The 21112-nt window shown below is 41.9% G+C and overlaps 1 protein-coding gene across 4 annotated transcripts in view; it reads left to right on the top strand.

The window, feature by feature from the left end:
* The first annotated feature begins 8943 nt into the window (after positions 1 to 8943).
* DEUP1 (deuterosome assembly protein 1) overlaps positions 8944 to 21112 on the top strand; it is an 81881-nt gene continuing 69712 nt past the window's right edge. For 3 of the 4 annotated variants that reach the window (XM_078058682.1, XM_078058683.1, XM_078058684.1), the window contains exons 1-2: positions 8944 to 9077; positions 11103 to 11173. In XM_078058682.1, coding sequence (XP_077914808.1) covers positions 9060 to 9077; positions 11103 to 11173 — 89 coding nt within the window. In that variant the 5' untranslated portion in view covers positions 8944 to 9059. Of the gene's footprint in view, positions 9078 to 9678; positions 9739 to 11102; positions 11174 to 21112 lie in introns of those variants that run through there. The other variant, XM_078058685.1, reaches the window with a different exon arrangement.

Below are 21112 nucleotides of genomic sequence, written 5' to 3' on the forward strand. Positions count from 1 at the left end.
AAAATATGACACCAGAAATTACAAATCTGGAAGAAAATTTAGAATACCTTAATGATGGGTATATAGAAAACTATCAAATGAAAAAGAGAGAATTGTTAATTTCAGGGGAAACATAACATATAAGAAAAGAGTATAACAAAATATTGGCTCAGATAAAAATAATGTTTACATGGATAGAATAATGTAAACTCAAATACTGATCTATGAAAAAATATTATATGGTTATATAGATGGGTGGATGCAGAGAAGTCTGTGTTTGGGGGAGTTATGATTGTATTCAACAGTGGGGATAATCTAGGTAATATGTAAAATACAAAATTAAAAAATAATACAATAAACTCATCCATTAAAAAGCTGTGATAGATATTTGTCATTTCTTTTCAGGCTGTCCAGCTCCTTTTGTACAACATCTTATTATATTTGGGAAGTTTACTGCCATATGAGCTCTTTATCCCCAAAATAACCCCCAAATTCTGTTCCAGTGTCCTTGGCAGCTCGCCTGGACCCTGGTCTCCACTACCGGACTTGCTCCCTTGAGAGCCTGACTTCGAAGTGGGTGCGTGGAGGAAGGGGCCCCCATGGAGAACATTTGGCCAGTGAGGGGAGTGGCAGAATCAGTCAGCCTCGGAAGGTGGCCACAAGGTTGAGTTTCAGAGCAGCATTGACTCCAGTGGGGCAAGCGGTAGTAGAAATTTTTCTTTTTTTAAGGGCAGTCTGTCACATGGCTTTACCCTTTGTTCCTAGAAGCTTAGCACCCCCATGAGCCACCCAATTGTCTGAGTCCGTCTGCTGTTTGTAAGTAACAACCCGGGAACTGCCGAGGCAAATACAGAAGAACAGCCCCAAAACCTCACATGGTCATCTTGGGAGTGAAAATCACGAGTGGGAAGAGGTGCATCAGGAGACTACTGTTTTTTTGTGTTTTTTAAAAGCTTTTATTTATTTGTCAGAGAGAACGAGAGAGAGAAGCAGGGGGAATGGCAGGTAGAGCTCCCCACTAAGCAGGGAGCCTGATGCCAGGCTCGATCCCAGGACCCCGGGATCATGACCTGACCCGAAGGCAGACGCTTCACCGACTGAGCCACCCAGGCGTCCCGAGACCACTGTTTTTTATTATAAGCCTTTGTCTTCCTATTGGGCTTTCTAACCATGACTATTTTAGTTTCTAACCATGTAAACGTATAAGTTTGATAAAAATTAAAATTGAAACAAAAGGAAAGAAAACAGAAACAATGAGAACTATCTTTTGGAGAGCGTAAATGCAAGACACAGTGGTACCCTTGTTTGTCTGTGGAGGACATTACTAATTGATAACAGCTCTCTTTCCCTCTGGGGCCTGGAAACAGACTCACAAATCTTCCCAATATCTATTTCTAGGTATAATGAAGCTGGGTCTTCCGATGAAAACTATTTGCTATTCTTAGCCTAAGAGGAAATACTCAATGTCTTATAGGCCTGGACCTGCATTCCTAAACTTAAGTGAAAACAAGCCCAGAATATGTTTTATGGAATACAGAATTAGAACATTTATCCTGGTATACCTAATTCTGACAAATACCTTAATTAAAGGTTATAAGTCACCACTATAAAACTCTATTATTCCAGTGAAATTGTTACAGTTGAAAAAAAAAGCCATTTAGTTTTCTGAACATGAACATGAAGATATATTTTGAAGCTTTATAGCACTATGATTAATAGAATTTTATTACTTGAGAGTTTTCAAAGTAGTGCAAATCTCCTCACTGACAATATTGGCATGACACTATAGAAGAAAAAAATATTTCTTCAAGTCAACATATAGTTAATTCACATTTGGAGATAAGGCTACCATGACAATATGATAATTTAATGAGGTTTGAACAGCTTCAGAAAAGGGATTATTAAAAGGAATAGAAAAGAAATGTTTTGTGAGAGAAAAATAGAATACCAGAATTACCTGGACAATTTTTAACAGTCATTTGCAAGGACTTCTTGTCACTTCTTTTATTATAATTCTTTCTTTCTTTCCTTCTTTCTTCCTTCTTTTTTTCCTTCCTTCCTTCCTTCCTTCCTTCCTTTCATTCTTTCTTTCCTTCTTTCCATTTCTACTACTACAGTGGTTGGTTTATTTATCTATGATAAAAATGAGTTTCTGTACAAGATTTAAGAAGCATACTTAAATCCATCGAGCAGAGCATCAGTTAAAAATCTCCTGGCATTTTGGCGTGCCTGGGTCTCTCAGTCAGTTAAGTGTCTGACTTCGGCTCAGGTTATGATCTCAGGATCCAGTCCCCTTGTCCAGCTCCCCACTCAGTGGGGAGTCTGCTTTTTCCTCTCCCTCTCCATTTGCCCTTCCCCCCACTCGTGCTCTCTCTGTCTCTCAAATAAATAAATAAAATCTTTTTTTTTTAAAGATTTTTATTTATTTGACAGAGAGAGACACAGCGAGAGAGGGAACACAAGCAGGGGGAGTGGGAGAGGGAGAAGCAGGCTTCCCACTGAGCAGGGAGCCCGATGTGGGGCTCGAACTCAGGACCCTGGGATCATGACCTGAGCCGAAGGTAGATGTTTAACGACTGAGCCACCCAGGCGCCCCAATAAATAAAATCTTACAAAAAAAAAAAACTCAGGGCACCTGGGTGGCTCAGTCAGTGAAGCATCTGCCTTCGGCTCAGGTCATGGTCTGAGCCCCATGTCGGGCTCCGTGCTCAGTGGGGAGTCTCCTTAAGGATTTTCTCTCTCCCTCTGCCCCTCGCCACCACCCCACTCCAGCTGTCTGTCTCTCTCTCTCTCAAATAAATAAATAAATCTTAAAAAAAAAAACCTCTTTTAAATTAAAAAAAATACCCTACCCTTAAGAAGGTGATGGAGCACATTCTCTATTCCTTAATTGTGGGCTGCACACGGTGACTTTCTTCTCCAAGAGTCTAGTATGGAAAGGATTGGGGGCGTAAGTTTACACTGGAGTAAAATGACAAACAGCATCTCAACCAGGTGACCAAGATCAACATCAACATAAATCAGGATGATAGCAGGTACCCTTTTTTAAAAATTTTTTAAATTAACATACAATGTATTGTTTGTTTCAGGGGTACAGCTCTGTGATTCATCAGTCTTACACAATTCACAGTGATCACCATAGCACATACCCTCCTCAATGTCCATCACCCAGATACCCATCCCTCCCACCCCCCACCACTCTAGAAACCCTCAGTTTGTTTCCTGAGATTAAGAGTCTCTTATGGTTCGTCTCCCTCTCTGGTTTCGTCTTGTTTCATTTTTCCCTCCCTTCCCCTATGATCCTCTGTCTTATTTCTCAAATTCCTCATATCAGTGAGATCATATGATACTTGTCTTTCTCTGATTGACTTATTTCGCTTAGCATAATACCCTCTAGTTCCATCCATGTTGTTGCAAATGGCAAAATTTCATCTTTTTGTTGGCTGCATAATATTCCATTGTGTGTGTGTGTGTGTGTGTGTGTGTGTGTGTGTACAAAACACACACACACCACATCTTTATCCATTCATCTGTTGATGGACATCTAGGCTCTTTCCATAGTTTGGCTATTGTGGACATGATAGCTGGTACCCTTGATCCAATGTGCTAAAAATGGCAGTTTATTTCTGTGATCTTCCTCCCCAAACCCATAATCCCAGTCTAATCAGGAGAAAAACACTAGACAAATTCCATCTGAGGAACATTCCACAAAACCCCTAGCCAGCACTTCTTGAAACTGTCAAGATGATCAAAAACAAGGAAATTCTTAGAAACTGTCACAGCCAAGAAATGCCCAAGGAGACCTGGTAACTAAATGTAAGGTGTTATCCTGGATGGGGTCCTCCAACAGAAAAAAAGGACATTAGGTAAAAACTAAGGGAATATGAGTAAAATATGGACTTTATTTAATAATAATGTACCAGTATTGGTTTATTAATTGTAACAAAAGGACCATACTAATAATGTAAGATGTTGTTAATAAGGTCTACTGGATGTGGGGTATAAGGAAACTTTTTATATTATCTTTACAGTTTTTCTTAAATCTAAAACTGTTCTAAAATAAAAGACTTACTTTTTTTTTTAAGTCACAACAATAGAATAGCAGAAAACACATCCATCTTGACTTTGGCCCCAAGTGAAGGGAAATTCTTTCTCTGGAAATTTGTATTGTAAGTTGTCCGTACACTTATTTTTCATTCATTCATATTACCTGTATTGTCTGAAAATTTTCCTGTGAAGAATTTAATATAAAGTGGTTCGGGGTTGAGTAGGCTCCAAGGCAACTTCAAAAGCAAATGCAAATCCTCTCTGGAAGAATTTAACCTTAATGTAGCCTCAAAGATGTCTCAGAAATAAGTTCTTCTCCCCAAATTATCTCATAGTCAAAAATCATAAAACACACACACACAAATAAGACAACATGATAAGAACTAGCATTGATAGTTCTTGAAATTTTTGAGGTTGGAATCATAAGACACAAAATAAAAAATGACTATGAGTAATATGTTTAAAAAATTAAAAGAGAAGCTTGAACATTTGACACAGAAACAGGAATTATAAAAAGTGACAAAGATGATTTGCAAGTTATGCAAATTAAATCTTTTTATTTCAAATTAAACAAATACTTCTTGAGTACCCACTATAGGCTAGGGCATGAACTGGGTATATTCATATATATTATGTTTTATTTTCATAACAATAAATAATTATATTAAAAAGTACTAAAGTTGGAAACCTTCATCTTAAAATATTTTTCATTGTTTTGTCTTCTCTCTACTATCTGCAAACTTTCTTCTGATCTATTTTCTATTTCACAAATTCTCTCTGCACCTGTATCAAACTACTAGTACACACAGCTGTCGTGTTCTTAATTATGGCTGTTAGTAATTTTTTTTTTGTTCTAGAATTTCTGTTTGGTTCCTTTTCAAAGATGTTAAGTCACCTTTTTTTTAAGACTTTGAGAGAGAGAGAGAGTGAGTGGGAAGGAGAGGGAGAGAGAATATGAAGCAGATTGTGCTGAGTGCAGAGCCTGATGTGGGGCTCCACCCCACAGCCCGAGATCATGACCTGAGCCGAAACCAAGAGCCGGATGCTCAACTGACTGAGACACCCAGGTGTCCTGCTAAGTCACTTTTTATATTTAGTCTCCCTAAAGACTTTTTCAATCTTGTCTTTTTGTCTTTAACCATACTATTCATAGTTTTACAATTGTTTTCTGATTCCAGGATCTAAGGCTTCCATGGTTTTGTTTCTGTGGTCTGTAGTTTCTATTGATTTTCCCTGATGGCATCCTGTTTCCTGGCCCTGGATTATATTTGAGGATGTTCTGGTCATTGTATTTGAGAAATTATTCTTCCGAGTAATTTGAGGTCTAGAATGATTTTAATCTTCACCAAAGAAAATGTCTGCTTGCTTCCTCCAGGTGTCTTAATCTACCAGTCCGATACTGCCCCATCCATGCTCAGAGACTGAGGCTGTCCTGAATTACCCAGGCAATCCAAAACTGGGTTACAAATCGGTGAGGGTACTTATTTATTTCCATCTCACCATTTTCCTGAGGGCAAAGCCCTGTGGGGCTCCAATTTAAAGGCAGAACTCCTTACCTGGAGTGAGGCCAGGCTTTGTCTTTTGTCGCCTTTGCTTCATAGGACCAACAAAACCACCTTTGTACTCATTCCTTCCAGAGCATCATATACCTCCCAGGCAAAAAGCAGCATTGAGTGCTGGGCCCACTTCTCTAGGTTCTTGCCTTTTCCTAGACTTTGACCCAATGATTTCTCACTATCATATTAGCTTGGGACTTGAAAATCTTTAACAGAGATGAACTTCTAGGAAGAGCTGACTCCCCAGAGGGGGCTCCAAATTCGTTTTCCTCACTGGGGACTTATCACTTTAGCATTGCCCCTGCTGTGCCTGATTCCAGGAAATAAGTTATTCCATCCATGAAACTTTAGCTCAAGATTATAAAAAATCTTTTGTTTCCCTTAATGCCCAAGAGAGGATGACTTTTCAAAACCACAGTGCTAAAACACTAAGGGTCTATAAGAAGGAAAAGTAGAAGAAAAAAATTATGATTGCCATTTTCCAAAGAATTTGGTTTTGTTTTCTGAACCTAAAATGAGTCCTGATGTTTATAATTCCCATCAGGAAGACACACTCCTTTGGCATCTAGGTCCCAGACAAAACTAAGAGGTAAGGCCCTCCCATTTACTCTGAATTCTCTTTGGAGAAGCAGCCCTTACTAGGAGAATTGATAGGACTGTGAATCATAATGCAGTGAAAGACCTCTCCCTGCCTGGCTAAGGGTCCCAGTTATGTGTTTGTCTTCAGATGTCTGATCCCTCTTCCAACCTAGAGACAGTGAATGAGGATTTTGATGGAGGAGACTTTCATAGTCCCTCTCAAAAACATCCAAATAATTTAGAATCTCTCTCATTGCGTGACCCTTCACACTTAACGAAGGGCTTTATAGTACATTGGCCAGGCACCTGTATTCTGGGGCTGTGCTGTCCAGTATGGTAGCCACCAGTCACGTGTGGCTATTGAGCACTTGAATATGGCTCTATGAACTGATCGTGCTGTAAGGATAAACTACGAACCAGATTTTGAAAACTTAGTATGGAAAAAAAGAATGTACAAAAATTATCTCAATAATTTTTATATTGACTATATGTTGAAATAGTATTTTGGATTTATTAAGTTAAATAAATATATTATTAACACCTACTTTTTATTTTTTTAATTTGACTACTACAATATGTAAAATTACATAAGTGGCTTGCATTATTATATTTCTATCAGACAGTGCTGCCTCTAGGGTGATCTTGGTTCTAAAGACTGAATTTCCTCTTCCTGAATAGTTATTTTCCGAACTAGGATATGTACTGAAGTATCTTCAGAAAATTCCTGAACTTGCTTCCATTTATAGAAGTGGCATGATGTAATAAGAAAAAAACACCTGGGTTCTAATCTCTATGTTTGTTATTAACTAGTAATGAAGGTAGTCAAATCATTTTAACTCTTCGAGTCTGAGTTTCTCTATATAAAATGAAAGGGTTGAACCATGTTCCCTCTATGGTTTCTTCCAGTTCTATGATTACTTGATCTTTATTATGTTAAAATTTCTCCTAAAATATTTTCCATGGATAAGATGGACTTAGCTTTTTATTATAATGTATATATAATTTTAAACCTTCTTTTGAAGATATAAAAATAAATATTTCCCTTGTAAAAAAGATGTTAAGCTAATTTATATAACCCTGTATATGCTAACGTGCACATTCCTTTTCTGTGCTATTATTGCAGGTTTTGCTGTGAAAACTATTTTGTTAATGATAGTTTTTCCATTTTTAAGGTTCAATCTATGGCTATGATTATTATTTATTTTATATCATTGGTCCCCTAGCTTCTCCTCCACAGATCATTCTTCTTCCTCAGACATTATGTCTTCTACACTCTCTTTTGACCATTTCTGGTTATATTTTATGTCTTATTCTGGCCTCAGTCTCTTTCAGGACTGAGTTCTCTTGCTATCTCTTACCAGCAGCCTGGTCATATTCTTCCCCTCCTTTAGACTCAGGGACTTCCTGCTTTCCTCATCCCTTTCACAACAATTTCATCTGAAAAGATACAATAATAGGTCCACTTCAGGGTAAATTCCAGTCTTTGCAGTTACTTTTTATTTGAAGGGTGGGGGGCAGTGAGGTGGTGGGAAGGTAGGTCTTTACATTTTGAGCCTCTATTCCTATTAAATTGAGTGGAGTGTTTCCATTCTATATTTAAATTTTCTTAAACTCCATCACATACTTATGCTTTGCAAGCCCTGCCCACACCCATTCTTTCTTGTAAAAATGTGGCTTTAAACACATCTACAGTTACCTATGCAAGTAGGTATGTCTGCTCAAGAAACCTACTCAACCTTAACTTTTGGACAGAGATTGAGGAGCACTGAATTTAGAGTAAGACAATCTAGGTTCATTATCTTAGCTGCATTTGAACCAGATGTATCATCTTGGACAAATCCATTATCTGAGGTTTAGGTTCCTAATCTGCTAAAAGGAGCTATAATAACCCCTGTTACACATGTCACATGGTACTTCTGAGCATCTAAGGAAATAATGATCATGAAAGTACTTACCAATGGTAAAGCGCCCCTCAGCGTGAGCGATATTGGGCATCCTGAAACTTCATTAAATTTTGTTCCTACTTCCATTTTCCCTTCTTCGGGTCAGAATAAATACATTGACCCATTAAGCTTAGACAAGAATAGAGAATATGACTTAAGGTTTCCAGAATAATGGAAAGTTTCAAGTTAAGATGAAATGATCATTCTCTTCATTCAATCATAATGAGAGCTATGAAACACTTATTAGAACTAATGACCTAAGTTACTTTACACAATTCATCTAGGAAACTTAATTTGTCAAGAAACAGCAAATGGTTTTTTGAAATTCAAATGGAACCTGGATGGAGGGATTGGGGTCAATGTTAAATTGATAGTCATTTTAAGGAGCAATTAATGTTAATGTCATGAAAGTGGAGTGCAAAGAAAAGATTTTAAGAATTAGATGTTAATCAACTGGATGTTTGAGAAAGAATGCTGTTCCTAAAATTGAGGCAAAAATATTTTCCAAATACAAATTCAAGTGCTTAAAAATATTACCCAGGAATCAATAGAAAAAATCGTGTGTGTGTGTGTGTATACAAGTATATATATATTCTTTCCTGTTCTTTGAAATCAGAACTATGAGACAGAGCTTCTATCATCTATTATTCTTGGAATTTAGTGAAAAAAGAAAAGAATTTGGAATCAGTCACTCGGTTCCCTCCTTCCCCTACTTAGGAGCTATTTCCTTCTCCTTAAAAAGGGAGGCAATCCTGTCTGCTCCGCCTAACTGGCAAAGTTGTGCTAAGGACCAGGGCGCTGTGTGGGAAAAACAGGGACGGTTGCTGCTATTAGGACGACCAGAGTAGCTGTGCGCGGAGCAATGCAGTTTGAAACCCCCTAGCTCTTCTGAGGTGAAAGACACCTTGGCGAAGAGAAAGGCAGTTCTCTTGACCCCACGTCTATTTCATTTCTGATGCCACTTCAAACGTGGGTAAGAGGGAGGAGGGCCGGGGGAATTTAAGAAAGTTGGATACAGGGGAGAATGGCTGGCTCAAGAGCATGCGACTCTTGATCTCTGGGGTTGTGAGTTCGAGCCCCACCTTCGGTGTAGAGATTACTTAAAAATCTTAAAAAAAAAGAAAAGAAACTTGGACGCAGACCGCCTCCCCGCCTCCCCTCTTCCTTCATTCAACAAATACTTCTCCGACCCCTGTTGGGTGGCTGACCCTGGGCTAGTGAGAGCCGCGAAGAGGAAAGGACCCAGAATGTGGTTTCCGGGAGGACGCCGTCTAGGGAGCACACGCCGGACGCGTAACTGCGGGTCGGCGAGGACCGGCGAGGACCTGGGAGCACCCCCCCACTCCCGACAAAGCCCCTCCGCGGCGGCTGCCCAGCCCATCCCCCCGCACCCCTCCACGGCGGCGGCCAGTTGCGGCCGCGTCACCATGGCAACCAGTGGCGGCGCGGCGGGCAGGCGGCTGGCCGGGAGGGAGACGCCCTAACGGCCTCGGCGGCCGCGCGGACGCCGGGCCCGGGTGGCGGGAGCGCGGCGGCGGGCGGCGGGGCCCCTCGGGGCGGGCCGGGCGGAGGGTGACCCCGGCGTTCCTGCTCCGGGGGCCTCAGACCTCTCGGGAGAGCGTGGCGCTGCGCAGGTAACCCGCCCCGGCCCCCGGGACCCGGTCTCGACCCCCCTCGACCTGGCCCCTCGGCTGGGCTTGCCCAGGGCGGGGGCGAGGGACCCCTGCAGGCCGGCTGCTGCGCGGGGGGCCGGGCGTGAACCGTGCGCGCGCCGGCGGGGCGAGCCCGGGATGTCGGGAGGGTAGTGCGCCGGGTCTCCCTGAGTCAGCAGGTGTAGGTGCTAGCTGTGTGGCCTTGGGCGAGTCACCTAGCTTGTCTGTGCCTCGGTTTCCCTGACGTTAAAGTGAGTGATTGGAAGAACCTGCAAAATCAGTTTATTCATTTGTCCCTCCTGGTCAAGGTTTCGTTCCCTATCCCTGCTCCTCACCTCTCTGCTCCACACACAATCCCAGAGCCTCTCTTTAATTCCTTTAATTTGGAAGTGACGTGAGCCCGGGAGTCTTCCTCCTCGTTCTGCCATCTTGAATGCTATTTAATTGACTTTAATTCAGTGATTCAGAGGAGTTGAAGTTCTTTTCAATACTTTGTCCATTTATTCTCATATATTTTTTTTTAATTAAAACATTGTTGCTGGGGAAAACGTTTTTCTTTCCTTTTCTTTCTTTCTTTCCTTCCTTCCTCCCTCCCGCCCACCTTTCTTTCTTTCTTTCTTTTTCTTTCTTTCTTTCTTTCTTTCTTTCTTTCTTTCTTTCTTTCTTTCCTTCCTTCTTTCTTTCTTTCTTTCTTTCTTTCTTTCTTTCTTTCTTTTCTTTCTTTCTTTCTTTCTTTCTTTCTTTCTTTCTTTCTTCCTTTCTTTCTTTCTTTTCCTTTTCTTTTCTTTTCTTTCTTTCTTCTTTTTCTTTCAGCAAGTACTAACATCCAGGTAAACAGGTGCCCACAAAGCCATTGAGGAATTGTAAGATTTATATTTTTAGGCAACTCTTAACCTGTTTGTCCTAAATCTCATGGTATATTTATTCTAACAAAACCCAGAAAGGGCCAAAGAGAGAATTTACTTAAAATAAAGGCGAACTTTTAAGGGACGAGAAAGGAAAGTTTGAGAACATTTAGCTTTAACTCCTCTACAATAGGAATTCTCTTTTACTCATCTCATGTGATGAGCCCTTTGCAAAGTACCTGGCACCAAGCTGTTCTTCAAGAAATAGTGAATGAATGCTCATTTCAGCCAATGTCATGTATTTCAACTCATGACTGAACCAATGTCATAAACGCAGGGGGGAATTTTTAAAAAGGTCCAAATTTCTGCATTTTGTAGAACCAAGAGCTGCTACACTTGGAGAAGTGCACACAGCATGGTTTGCCAATAGCAGAATTTTCTTGCTTTATAGGTGAATAAAGTAAGCGTTTTAGTAATCTAGATCATTTTCTCCCCTAATAGATTAAAAATCAAGAAACAAATCAGATGCAGCACTTTCTTGACATGGAGAACCAAGCCCATAATATGATGGGGTAAGTGTTGATTGAAAATTTTCAGTTTAATAAGTGGGTCCTTAACTATCCCCAAAACTCCCAGATGATACATGAATTTCAAAATTGAGTATTAATAGAAGGATGTACCAATTACTTTTGGTGAGGTGGATGGAGGGAAATTCAAGTGATTCTAATCAAGAACCTATGGTATGTATCTTTCCAATTTTGACTATGGGTCTGTATTGGAAAATCACCATTTTCCAACTTTTAGTGAGTTTTTCCGGTGGTTTAGGGTGATGGGTGCTCACACAGACCAGTGTGCTCTTGGGTTCCTAGCAGCTCCCACCCAGTTTGCTTCTTTCTTGCTGCACTGAGTGTCCCAGGCTTCCCTGCACACTTGTCCTGAAGGCTGAACTCAACCCTTAAACATAGCCTCAGAACAGATTTGGCTCCTACAGACTCTGCAGAGAACAAACTGATGGTCACCGGAGAGCAGGTGGGTGGTGGGATGGGTGAGACAGGTGATGGGGATTAAAGAGTGCATTTATCATGATGAGCGCTGGGCGAGGTATGGAACTGCTGAATCACTATATTGTACACCTGAAACTAATATAACACCATATGTTAACTATCCTGGAATTAAAATTTAAAAACTTAATAAAATTTAAAAAAAAGATTTGGCTCCTCAAACAACAATAAGAACTGAATATTTTACCAAAGGTCTCATGAAGAGATAAGGGACAGAATTTGTACAGCATTCCCCACTGCAAAAAATTAAATTCCCTTTCACAAATACCTGTCCCCACCCCTCCCATGCCACCACGACCACAAAGGTTCCTCTTCCTGTTGTTTCATTAGTCAGCAGGCCACTGGCTAACCCCAAAGCTGGGGGCCGGGCAGAGGAGGGGACAGGTGAGGGGCGAACACGGGAGGGACAGTGGGTACGAGTGATACTCTAGTGCGTAATCTTGACTGTGACTGACTTGCACTCGTCAAACCTCTCCAAGTGTCTCCCTTTCAGTTATTCTGCTCAGACCATGACTTTGACATCATGCTGAAGGAAAGCTGCATAGGTCTGGGTAAGAATAACGGTCGGTTTTGTAAATCCTGCTGCATACGCCTCCTTACAACAGCCTGGCTGCTATTGTTCTCATTGTATAACTAAGAGAATCGAGTGTACTAGTTAGATTATAGTCTAAGGTCTTGTAATAAGGAGACCCCGAAATACAGTGGTTTAAATAAGATTGCAGTTTATTTCTCTTTCATGGACAAGTTTTGGGATAAGCAACCCAGGACTGGGAGGGCAGCTCTGCCCTCCTCACGGCATGATTTTTATGCCTGGACCCAAAGTGGTGGCTTCAGTTTCCACTGCTGTGCTCCTGCCAGAGCGAAGGGGGAAGGGCAAGAGGAGAGGAGATTTGGTTCCTTTTTGGAATGTGCCCTGGAAATAGCAGGCCTCACTTCCAGCCATTTCCTTTAGGCCAGAACTTCGTCCCAGAGCTACAGCTAGCTAGCTGCAAGAAAGGTTGGAACATGTGGTCTCTAACTGAGCAGCTCGATGGCCAGCTAAAGCCTAGGTGATGAAAGGAAGAAGAATGGATGTTGGTGGACAGTTAGCAGCCTCTACCACATTTCTGAGCTGAGAAAGGTAGAAAGAAAGAGAAATAAAGCAGCAGCTTGCCCCAGAATGTACAACTGGTTAGTGGAAAGGTAGGATTTGAATTCGGATACATGTGGCTCTAATCCCTGCATGCTTTGCTCCACGGGAAATGGGTGGCCCTGAGATGTGGGAGCAGCCTGCGTGCTCTCTGTGGCAGAGCCCAGTTAGGATTCGGGGCTGAGCGGGTGTTAGGTCCCTGCTGTGATGACGGCACTGAGGGCTAAGAGGCGGACTGGAGGTCTCGAACCCGAGGCTTGATACCAGATACCACTTGACTCCTGCAGATCTGAGGCCATGGAGACTGCTATTTGTCTTCATTCATTCTTTTGGGGGAAAAGTGTAGAATATTGAATGCATAGCAAGCACAACACTAAGTCTCTTAGTTTATACAAAGATCATTAAGAAACAGACCTTAAGGAGCTTAGAATTTAGTGGAGAGTCACAGAGCTTGTTTGGGTACAATGTAACCACAAGCCAGAAGTGAATGAGAATCACTAGAGGTTTCCCTGAGGAACTACCCTACTCATCCCAGCAGACATGGGACCAGACATTGTCTACCATGGTCTACAAAGCATGAAGAGCCAGGCTGGCTTTGCTTCTGTCCTACATGCTATTGAGATATATGTAAAAATCGAGATCATAAAGACAATAAAACCTCATCAGGTTTCACAGAGGTGTGTTACAGAGCTTATCAAACCATGTCACCTACATACACAGTAACATTTTGTGGCGCAACTTCATCTAACAGATATTTATCTAGAGTCTACTATAAGCCATTGATTGGTCTCAGCACCAAAAGAGAGCAGTGAACAAAACGAGGCCACTCCTCCAAGGGTTAGTGGGAGATACTAACATGTTTCATATGGTCATATGAAGAGAAACAAAGCAGGCTAAGGATGGGAGGTTGAATGGGGTGATCAAAGAATGGTTCCTGGTCAGGTGGCTTTGGGGCAGAGATTATATTGGGCAAAGAGAGTTCCAGACAGTAGGAACAGAAAGTGTGAAGGGGTAAGGAGGGAGCTTTTGCCCAGAACATTCGTTGGGTGAGTCATTATGCTCTGACACCTGGGTTATCACAGGGTTTGATTTTAATTTTAAATCCATGATTTCCCCCAATTATAGGTGTTTGTATTTGTGCCATAATAATCAACTTAAACTCCTTCTAATCAAAACAGCCTTATCTGAGTTTGTCCTTTTCATTTGTTTTTAGAGTGTGTGCCCAGAACATAAGTAATTACAGAATGAACAAATGATGTATTTGTATTGGCCTGTTAAAGAGAACTGTGTCTAGATTTTGCTTTGTTTGTTTACTTCTTAATTCCTACTCTTACTAGCTTGTCCTTGTATGATTTATTTTACTTATCTTGTTGTCCTGATTTTTGAGTTGAAAAATCTGGTTCAGTTATTTTTATGATTTCTGAATTTTATGATTTCTTTAAGCTTCTCCTGAGCACAGCTCTGCTGTGGGCCATAGTATTAGTGTTTCCACTCTCATTTCCTAAATAGTCTGGTATTTCAACTTTGATTTCCTCCGTGACTAATTTGAGATATTTAAGACATGTAACTTCTGGGGGGGTGTTAATTATATTTTTATTATTATTACTTTCTAATCTCCCTACCACCACTATGGCCTATCTGATATTTCAATTTTGTTAAGAGTGTTCTTATAATCTGTTGCATGATCAGTTGTTAGAAATGTCCTTTGGGCTTTGAAAACACATGTATATTCTGTATTGGTTGAGTAAAAAGGTTAAAAAAGTTATATATGGGTTATCGGACCTTTTACTAAGTATGTTTAAATCATGTTTTTCAAATCCATTGTTACCTTACTTTTTGTCTATTTGATCTGTCAAATTTTAAGAAAGAGCTTTACCATAATTGTGGTTTTGTCCAATTCTTATATTTGGAACAGTTTTTGTCTTACAGATTTCAGTGTTCTGTTGCTTAATGCATTGAGGTTCATGGATGTTATATCTTCTTGGTATATTATAGGATTTAGCTTTATAAAAGATCTCACAAGTTAATGTGTTTTTTTGTTGTTGAAATTCTGCTTTGCCTGATATTCATATTGCCGTCTCTGCTGTCTTTTTAGTTTAACTTTAGTCTGTAATGTCCTTGTTCATCCCCTTTGTAACGGAAGAAACTCAGTCTTTTCCTTTCTCTGTAGGGAGAAACCCAGTTCTTCTCTTCTATGTCTTTCTTCCCTCTGTGCCTTTATCTTCACAGAGAACATTTCACTTCTGATGCTTCTGGTCATCAAATGTGTGAAGGTTTTTCCCCGCCAAGCAATTGTCTGTGACACCAGCTGGGTGTCCTACAATTTAACGCAATTCTGACACCGCCTGCCTGGTGATGGCACGAGGTCACACAGGTGAAGGGCTCAGCCCCACAAGCCTGCTCCTCCTGCCGTGTTAGAGGCCAGGAGCAAGCCCAGGTTGCTGCCTGTGCTTCGGACTGCTGTAGATGGCAGGTTCCAGTGCCCCCCACCTAATTTGCTAGAGTGGCTCACAAAACTCGGGGAAACACGTTTATCAGGACAAAGGGGAAAGGCTACAGATGAACAGCCAGATGGAAGAGAGGCATAGGGCGAGGTGTGTGGGAAGGGGTGCTTGGCTTCCAGGCCCTTGCCAGGTGGGCCAGCCTCCCAGCACTTCCTGTCTTACCAACCCAGAAGCTCTCCGAACCCTGTGTTTTGGGGATTTTTTTATGGTGGCTCCATCGTATAGGCATAATGGACCATTAATAGAAGGTGGAGCTGAAAATTCCAAGCTTCCAATCATGGCTTGGTCTTTGCAGTGACCAGCCCTCATCCAGGAGCCCACCTAGAACTGCCTCATTAGAACAAAAGGCACTCCTATCACCTGGGAAATTACAAAGTTCCCCTTGTGCCGGGAACCAGGGTCAAAGACCCAGATGTTAGAGCAAAAGATGCTCCTGGTGCTCTTATCACTTAGGAAATGGCAAGGATTTTAGCAGCTCTGCGCCAGGAATCGGGGGCAGAGACCAATATATATTTTCTATCATCTCACACTCTTGTTTTGAATATTTTTATATCATATTGTGTCTCTTATAAGGAACATATGGTTAGATTTAATAATATACCTCAGTTGGAGAGTCTCTGCCATGAAAAGGAGGATCTATTTCTTTATTTATGCTAATATTTGACCCATTTTGATTTCCCCAAATTTACCAGTCTGATCTAATTTTCTTTTTCCTCATTTTCTCTTAGAAGTTTTACATCCTATTTTATAAGTTGTCAGTGGACATTTTTTTAAAGATTTTATTTATTTATTTATTAGAGAGAGAGAGAGACAGAGCACCAACAGGGGGAGGGGCAAAGGGAGAGGGAGAAGCAGACTTCCCGCTGAGCAGTGAGCCCCATGTGGGGCTTTCTTTCCGGTTTGTTCTTCCCTCCTTCCTTCCTTTTTCTTTCTCTGTGTGTGTGTGTGTGTGCACGTGTGTGTGAACGTTTATAGGATTTTTTTTTTTATCCTTGGAATTTACAAATTTGTCAGGATAACTTTCTAGGTATGGATTCTTTTGCCATGATACTTCACATCATTTGGTGAACACTTTTACACTAAAGATTCAAATCTCTTCAACTCAGTGACATTTTCTTCTATTTCTTTGGTTAATGATTCTCCACTCTTTTGTTTCATTCTCATCCCCTAGAAGGATCCTGTCTTTTTCTTTTCTCTCATAATTTCCGTTGTCCTGAGGACTTTCTTGAGTTTTCTCACTTTTATTTCAGCACTGATTATGTTGTTTTTACTGCCTCTCCTGGGACTTTTAGTACTGGCAACCATGTCAGGACCCTGAGATCAGGACCGTGAGATCATGACCTGAGCCAAAGTCAGACGGCGAACGGACTGAGCCACCCAGGTGCCCCTAAAGGTCATTTCTAAATAGGAATTTGATAGGAATAAAATGCATTGAGCAATCCTAAGGTCAACGAAATACATTTATAGAGTCCCAAAATGTATGAATTCCAGAGTGTTGCTTTTTTTTTTTTTTAAAGATTTTATTTATTTATTTGACAGAGAGAGACACAGCGAAAGAGGGAACAAAAGCGGGGGGAGTGGGAGAGGGAGAAGCAGGCCTCCCGCCAAGCAGGGAGCCCTACGTGGGGCTTGATCCCAGCACTCTGGGATCATGACCCGAGCCAAAAGAAGGCAGACGCTCAATGACTGAGCCACCCAGGTGCCCCCAGAGTGTTGCTTTTAAAAAATGGGTTTTTTTTCCTTGTATAAGTGGATTCCCCTATAATGGCTAACTTCTTTAAAATATCTTTTCTAACTGAAACAGAACATTTATCCAGATCTTTCTTTACTGAGTTACACATGTGTATAGTTTAAAAAGTCATTTGGTTCCTTATCGCTGTTATCAAAAAACAAGTCTCCTGTTCCCTCCCCAGTGGCAATTCTTTTGGTATTTATCTCCCTATCTCTAAATAACATGCTTATCTTGCTACTTCTTGATTTTCAGTTTTAAGCATTATCTATTGGCATCCATCATGGTTACTTTTTCTGCCTTCACCACCTCATCCCCACCAGACACACAGTCCCACACACACATACACACACACACACAGTCCCCCCCCACACATACACACAGTCCCATACATACACATACACACACACATGCACACATACCCACAGTCCCACACACACACAGTCCCCCCCCACACACACACGCACACATATACACAGTCCCCCCCCCACACAGTCCCACACACACACAGTCCCCCCCCCACACATACACACAGTCCCATACATACACATACAGACACACATGCACACATACCCACAGTCCCACACACACACACACAGTCCCCCCACACACACACACAGTCCCACACACACATACACACACACACAGTCCCCCCCCACAGACACAGTCCCCCCACACACACACAGTCCCCCCCACACACACACACAGTCTCCCCACACACACACAGTCCCCCCCACACACACATGCACACATATACACAGTCCCCCCACACACACACAGTCCCCCCACACACATACACACAGTCCCATACATACACATACACACACACATGCACACATACCCACAGTCCCACACACACACACACAGTCCCCCACACACACACACGCACACATATACACAGTCCCCCCCCACACACACACAGTCCCCCCACACACATACACACGATCCCATACATACACATACACACACACATGCACACATACCCACAGTCCCACACACACACACAGTCCCCCCACACACACACATGCACACATATACACAGTCCCCCCACACACAGTCCCACACACACACACGCACACATATACACAGTCCCCCCCACACACAGTCCCACACACACACAGTCCCCCCACACACATACACACAGTCCCATACATACACGTACAGACACACATGCACACATACCCACAGTCCCACACACACACACACTCCCCTCACACACACACACAGTCCCACACACACATACACACACACACAGTCCCCCCCCCAGAGACACAGTCCCCCCCCACACACACAGTCCCCCCACACACACACACAGTCTCCCCACACACACACAGTCCCCCCCCACACGCACACATATACACAGTCCCCCCCACACACAGTCCCACACACACACAGTCCCCCCACACACATACACACAGTCCCATACATACACATACACACACACATGCACACATACCCACAGTCCCACACACACACACAGTCCCCCCACACACACACGCACAGTCCCACACATACACATACACACAGTCCCACACACGCACATACACACAGTCCCCCCCCCACACACACACACAGTACCCCACACACACACAGTCCCACACATACACACACACACACACAATCGTACTTCGCATTCTTCCATCCTCTCAATACACCGTAATTCTGATTGGATCAACATTCTGTTTGCCTCGTTATGACTTGATAAGTGCTCCTCACTTCTGAGCCATAGAGCATGCTGTGATGACTTCCTTTCCTATAAAACGTTTTGTCTTCTCCTGGAGTTAAGAACTCTAGTATCTTAACTATAATTTCTAAAAGTTTTCTTCTTCAAGGAGAAATTTCCTTCCAAAACTGTCTTTCTGCTTGTATTTGACCTAGTTGTGTGAACTGCTTTCCTCACACGTCTGTGATCCCTGACTGCTCACTCCCAGTGTAGGATGGCAGAGTCAAAGCTGACAGGAAGCTCCAGTGTATACACAAGGTGCTTGTTGACGGGGGGCTTCTCGGCGTGTCGTCAGCCTAGTCTTGCTCAGTCTCTGTCTCAGGCTGATCAGATTCTAGAGAACACTCTTCTAAATTCTCCTGCTTAGAGGGTGTAAATTGGGCTGCCGGCATTTACCCCCTCTACCTAGTTGGGTTGCTTCTTGGCTTTCTCTACTGTTCGCTGCCATTATCTTTGTCCTCGTCGGTTAAAAATACCCCTTTGCTTCATTTTAGTGGGATTTGGGAAGGAAAAATGTTGATGTTCATCCATCTTCAACCAAAAGTCTTATTTTTCTCTACTAAATCATTTACTTTTGATTCTGCAACTTATATCTTAGTCATTGATCTTGTTCATAGAATCTTATCAAATCCTTCCTAAAAATCTGCATGATCTGCCAGTTTTTTTAATCTGCCATGAAAGTCATATTTTCAAAGAACCGAGACAGATGGATAATAAAGCATAACCTCTCACATCTAATTCAGAAAAATCCTTTAAAGCAGTACTCTATGTGGGCATCTTCCTTAACCTTTTAAGTGTTCTTTCCCTCTGAGATATATTAATTCATACTCACAACTTTACTTCCCAGTTTCTTGGTTTAATACAGTTTTAATTATAATTTGTAAAACATTCTAATATAAGTCAATATATTGGTAGTTTAATAAATTGTAGTAATGTATACCTTTTTAAGATTTTATTTATTTGCGAGAGAGAGAGAGTGCAAGCAGGGGGAGCGGCAGAGGGAGAGGGAGAAGCAGGCTCCCCGCTGAGCAGGGAGCCCAACGTGGGGCTCGATCTCAGGACCCTGAGATCATGACCTGAGCTGAAGGCAGCTGCTTAACCGACTGAGCCACCCAGGTGCTCCTAAATTGTAGTAATGTATTCTTTTTGCACATTGAAAATTCTTTTTTTTAATTTGGTTGATTCTCTTGCCTTCTGAATGGCCCAGTCTATACCCCCATTATTCTCCCTCCACTCTTTATTCCCACCCACACATATTCCTTTCCAGAGTAATCAAATCTGATAAGTTGTACTTCCTAGTTTCTCTGAAGAAGAAACAAAGTGAAATAGACCTGGGGTAAAATCCTGATATTTTACTTTGAAGGTAGATCCTGAAATGTTAGCACAGTGCTTAGTGTTTATAGGAATTCACTGAATGATTTTGAAAGGGAGGAAGACACTAGGAAGGGAGGGGGGAAGGGAGGGGGGAACGGGGAAGGAAAGAAAGGAAGGGAATGATTCCTTTGAGAAACTAATTAAGCTGCTACTGAGTTTAGGCAAAGATTAAAAATGCCACCATGTAGGATATATCCACATATACTTTTTACAGGACAATGTTTATGAAAGGTCAATTACAGTAGTTACAAGTTAAAGTAATATGTGTGAACCCAGGCCTGTACCTCACGGACTAGGCCCACTGGCCGTGTAAAATGGGAAGTCACTGGAGGGCCTTGAACAAAGCGCTGACATTCTCTGACTTAGTGTTTTAAAAGGCTTACCCCGGTTGCTCTGTGGAGAATAAACCACAGCAAGGCAAGAGCAGGAGGGACAGACAAGCTAAGCTGTTGCAGTCATTCAGGTGGGACATGACAGTGATTTGGATCAGGTTGGTAGAGGTAGAAATAGTAACAAATGGGTATATTTTGACAGAAGCGCTGACAATATTTAGAGATCGTGGATTGGATATGTGGTGTGCAAGAGGGAGATGGGCAAAGGATGATCCAAAATCTCTTCCCCCACTGTTTGGAAGGATAAGATTGTCATTTATTAAAATAAGGAAGACTAGAGAAAATGCAAGTTGGTTTGAGATGCCTGTTATACATCCGGCTGAAGATGTCAAATAATTAGCTGTATATACAAGTCTCCAGGCAGCTTTCTGCTTCCCCACCCTGAGGGTGGGGCTTTTGTGTTGTGGTCACCTTATGGCCGCAAGATGGCTAACCGCCTCAATCATTACATCTCCTCCCAGAATGGGAGCAGAGGAAGGGCAATGGGGAAAAACAAAAGAGCACATGTCAGCATTTTATTTTGGCTTTTTCCAGAAGTCAAAGCCCCAAGAAACAAGGATTTGGATGCAAGTGGTTTATTTGGGAGATGAAAAATGTGC

This window comes from Halichoerus grypus, chromosome 11 (genome assembly GCF_964656455.1).
Source record: "Halichoerus grypus chromosome 11, mHalGry1.hap1.1, whole genome shotgun sequence".
In the NCBI taxonomy this organism is placed as follows: Eukaryota; Metazoa; Chordata; class Mammalia; order Carnivora; family Phocidae; genus Halichoerus; species Halichoerus grypus.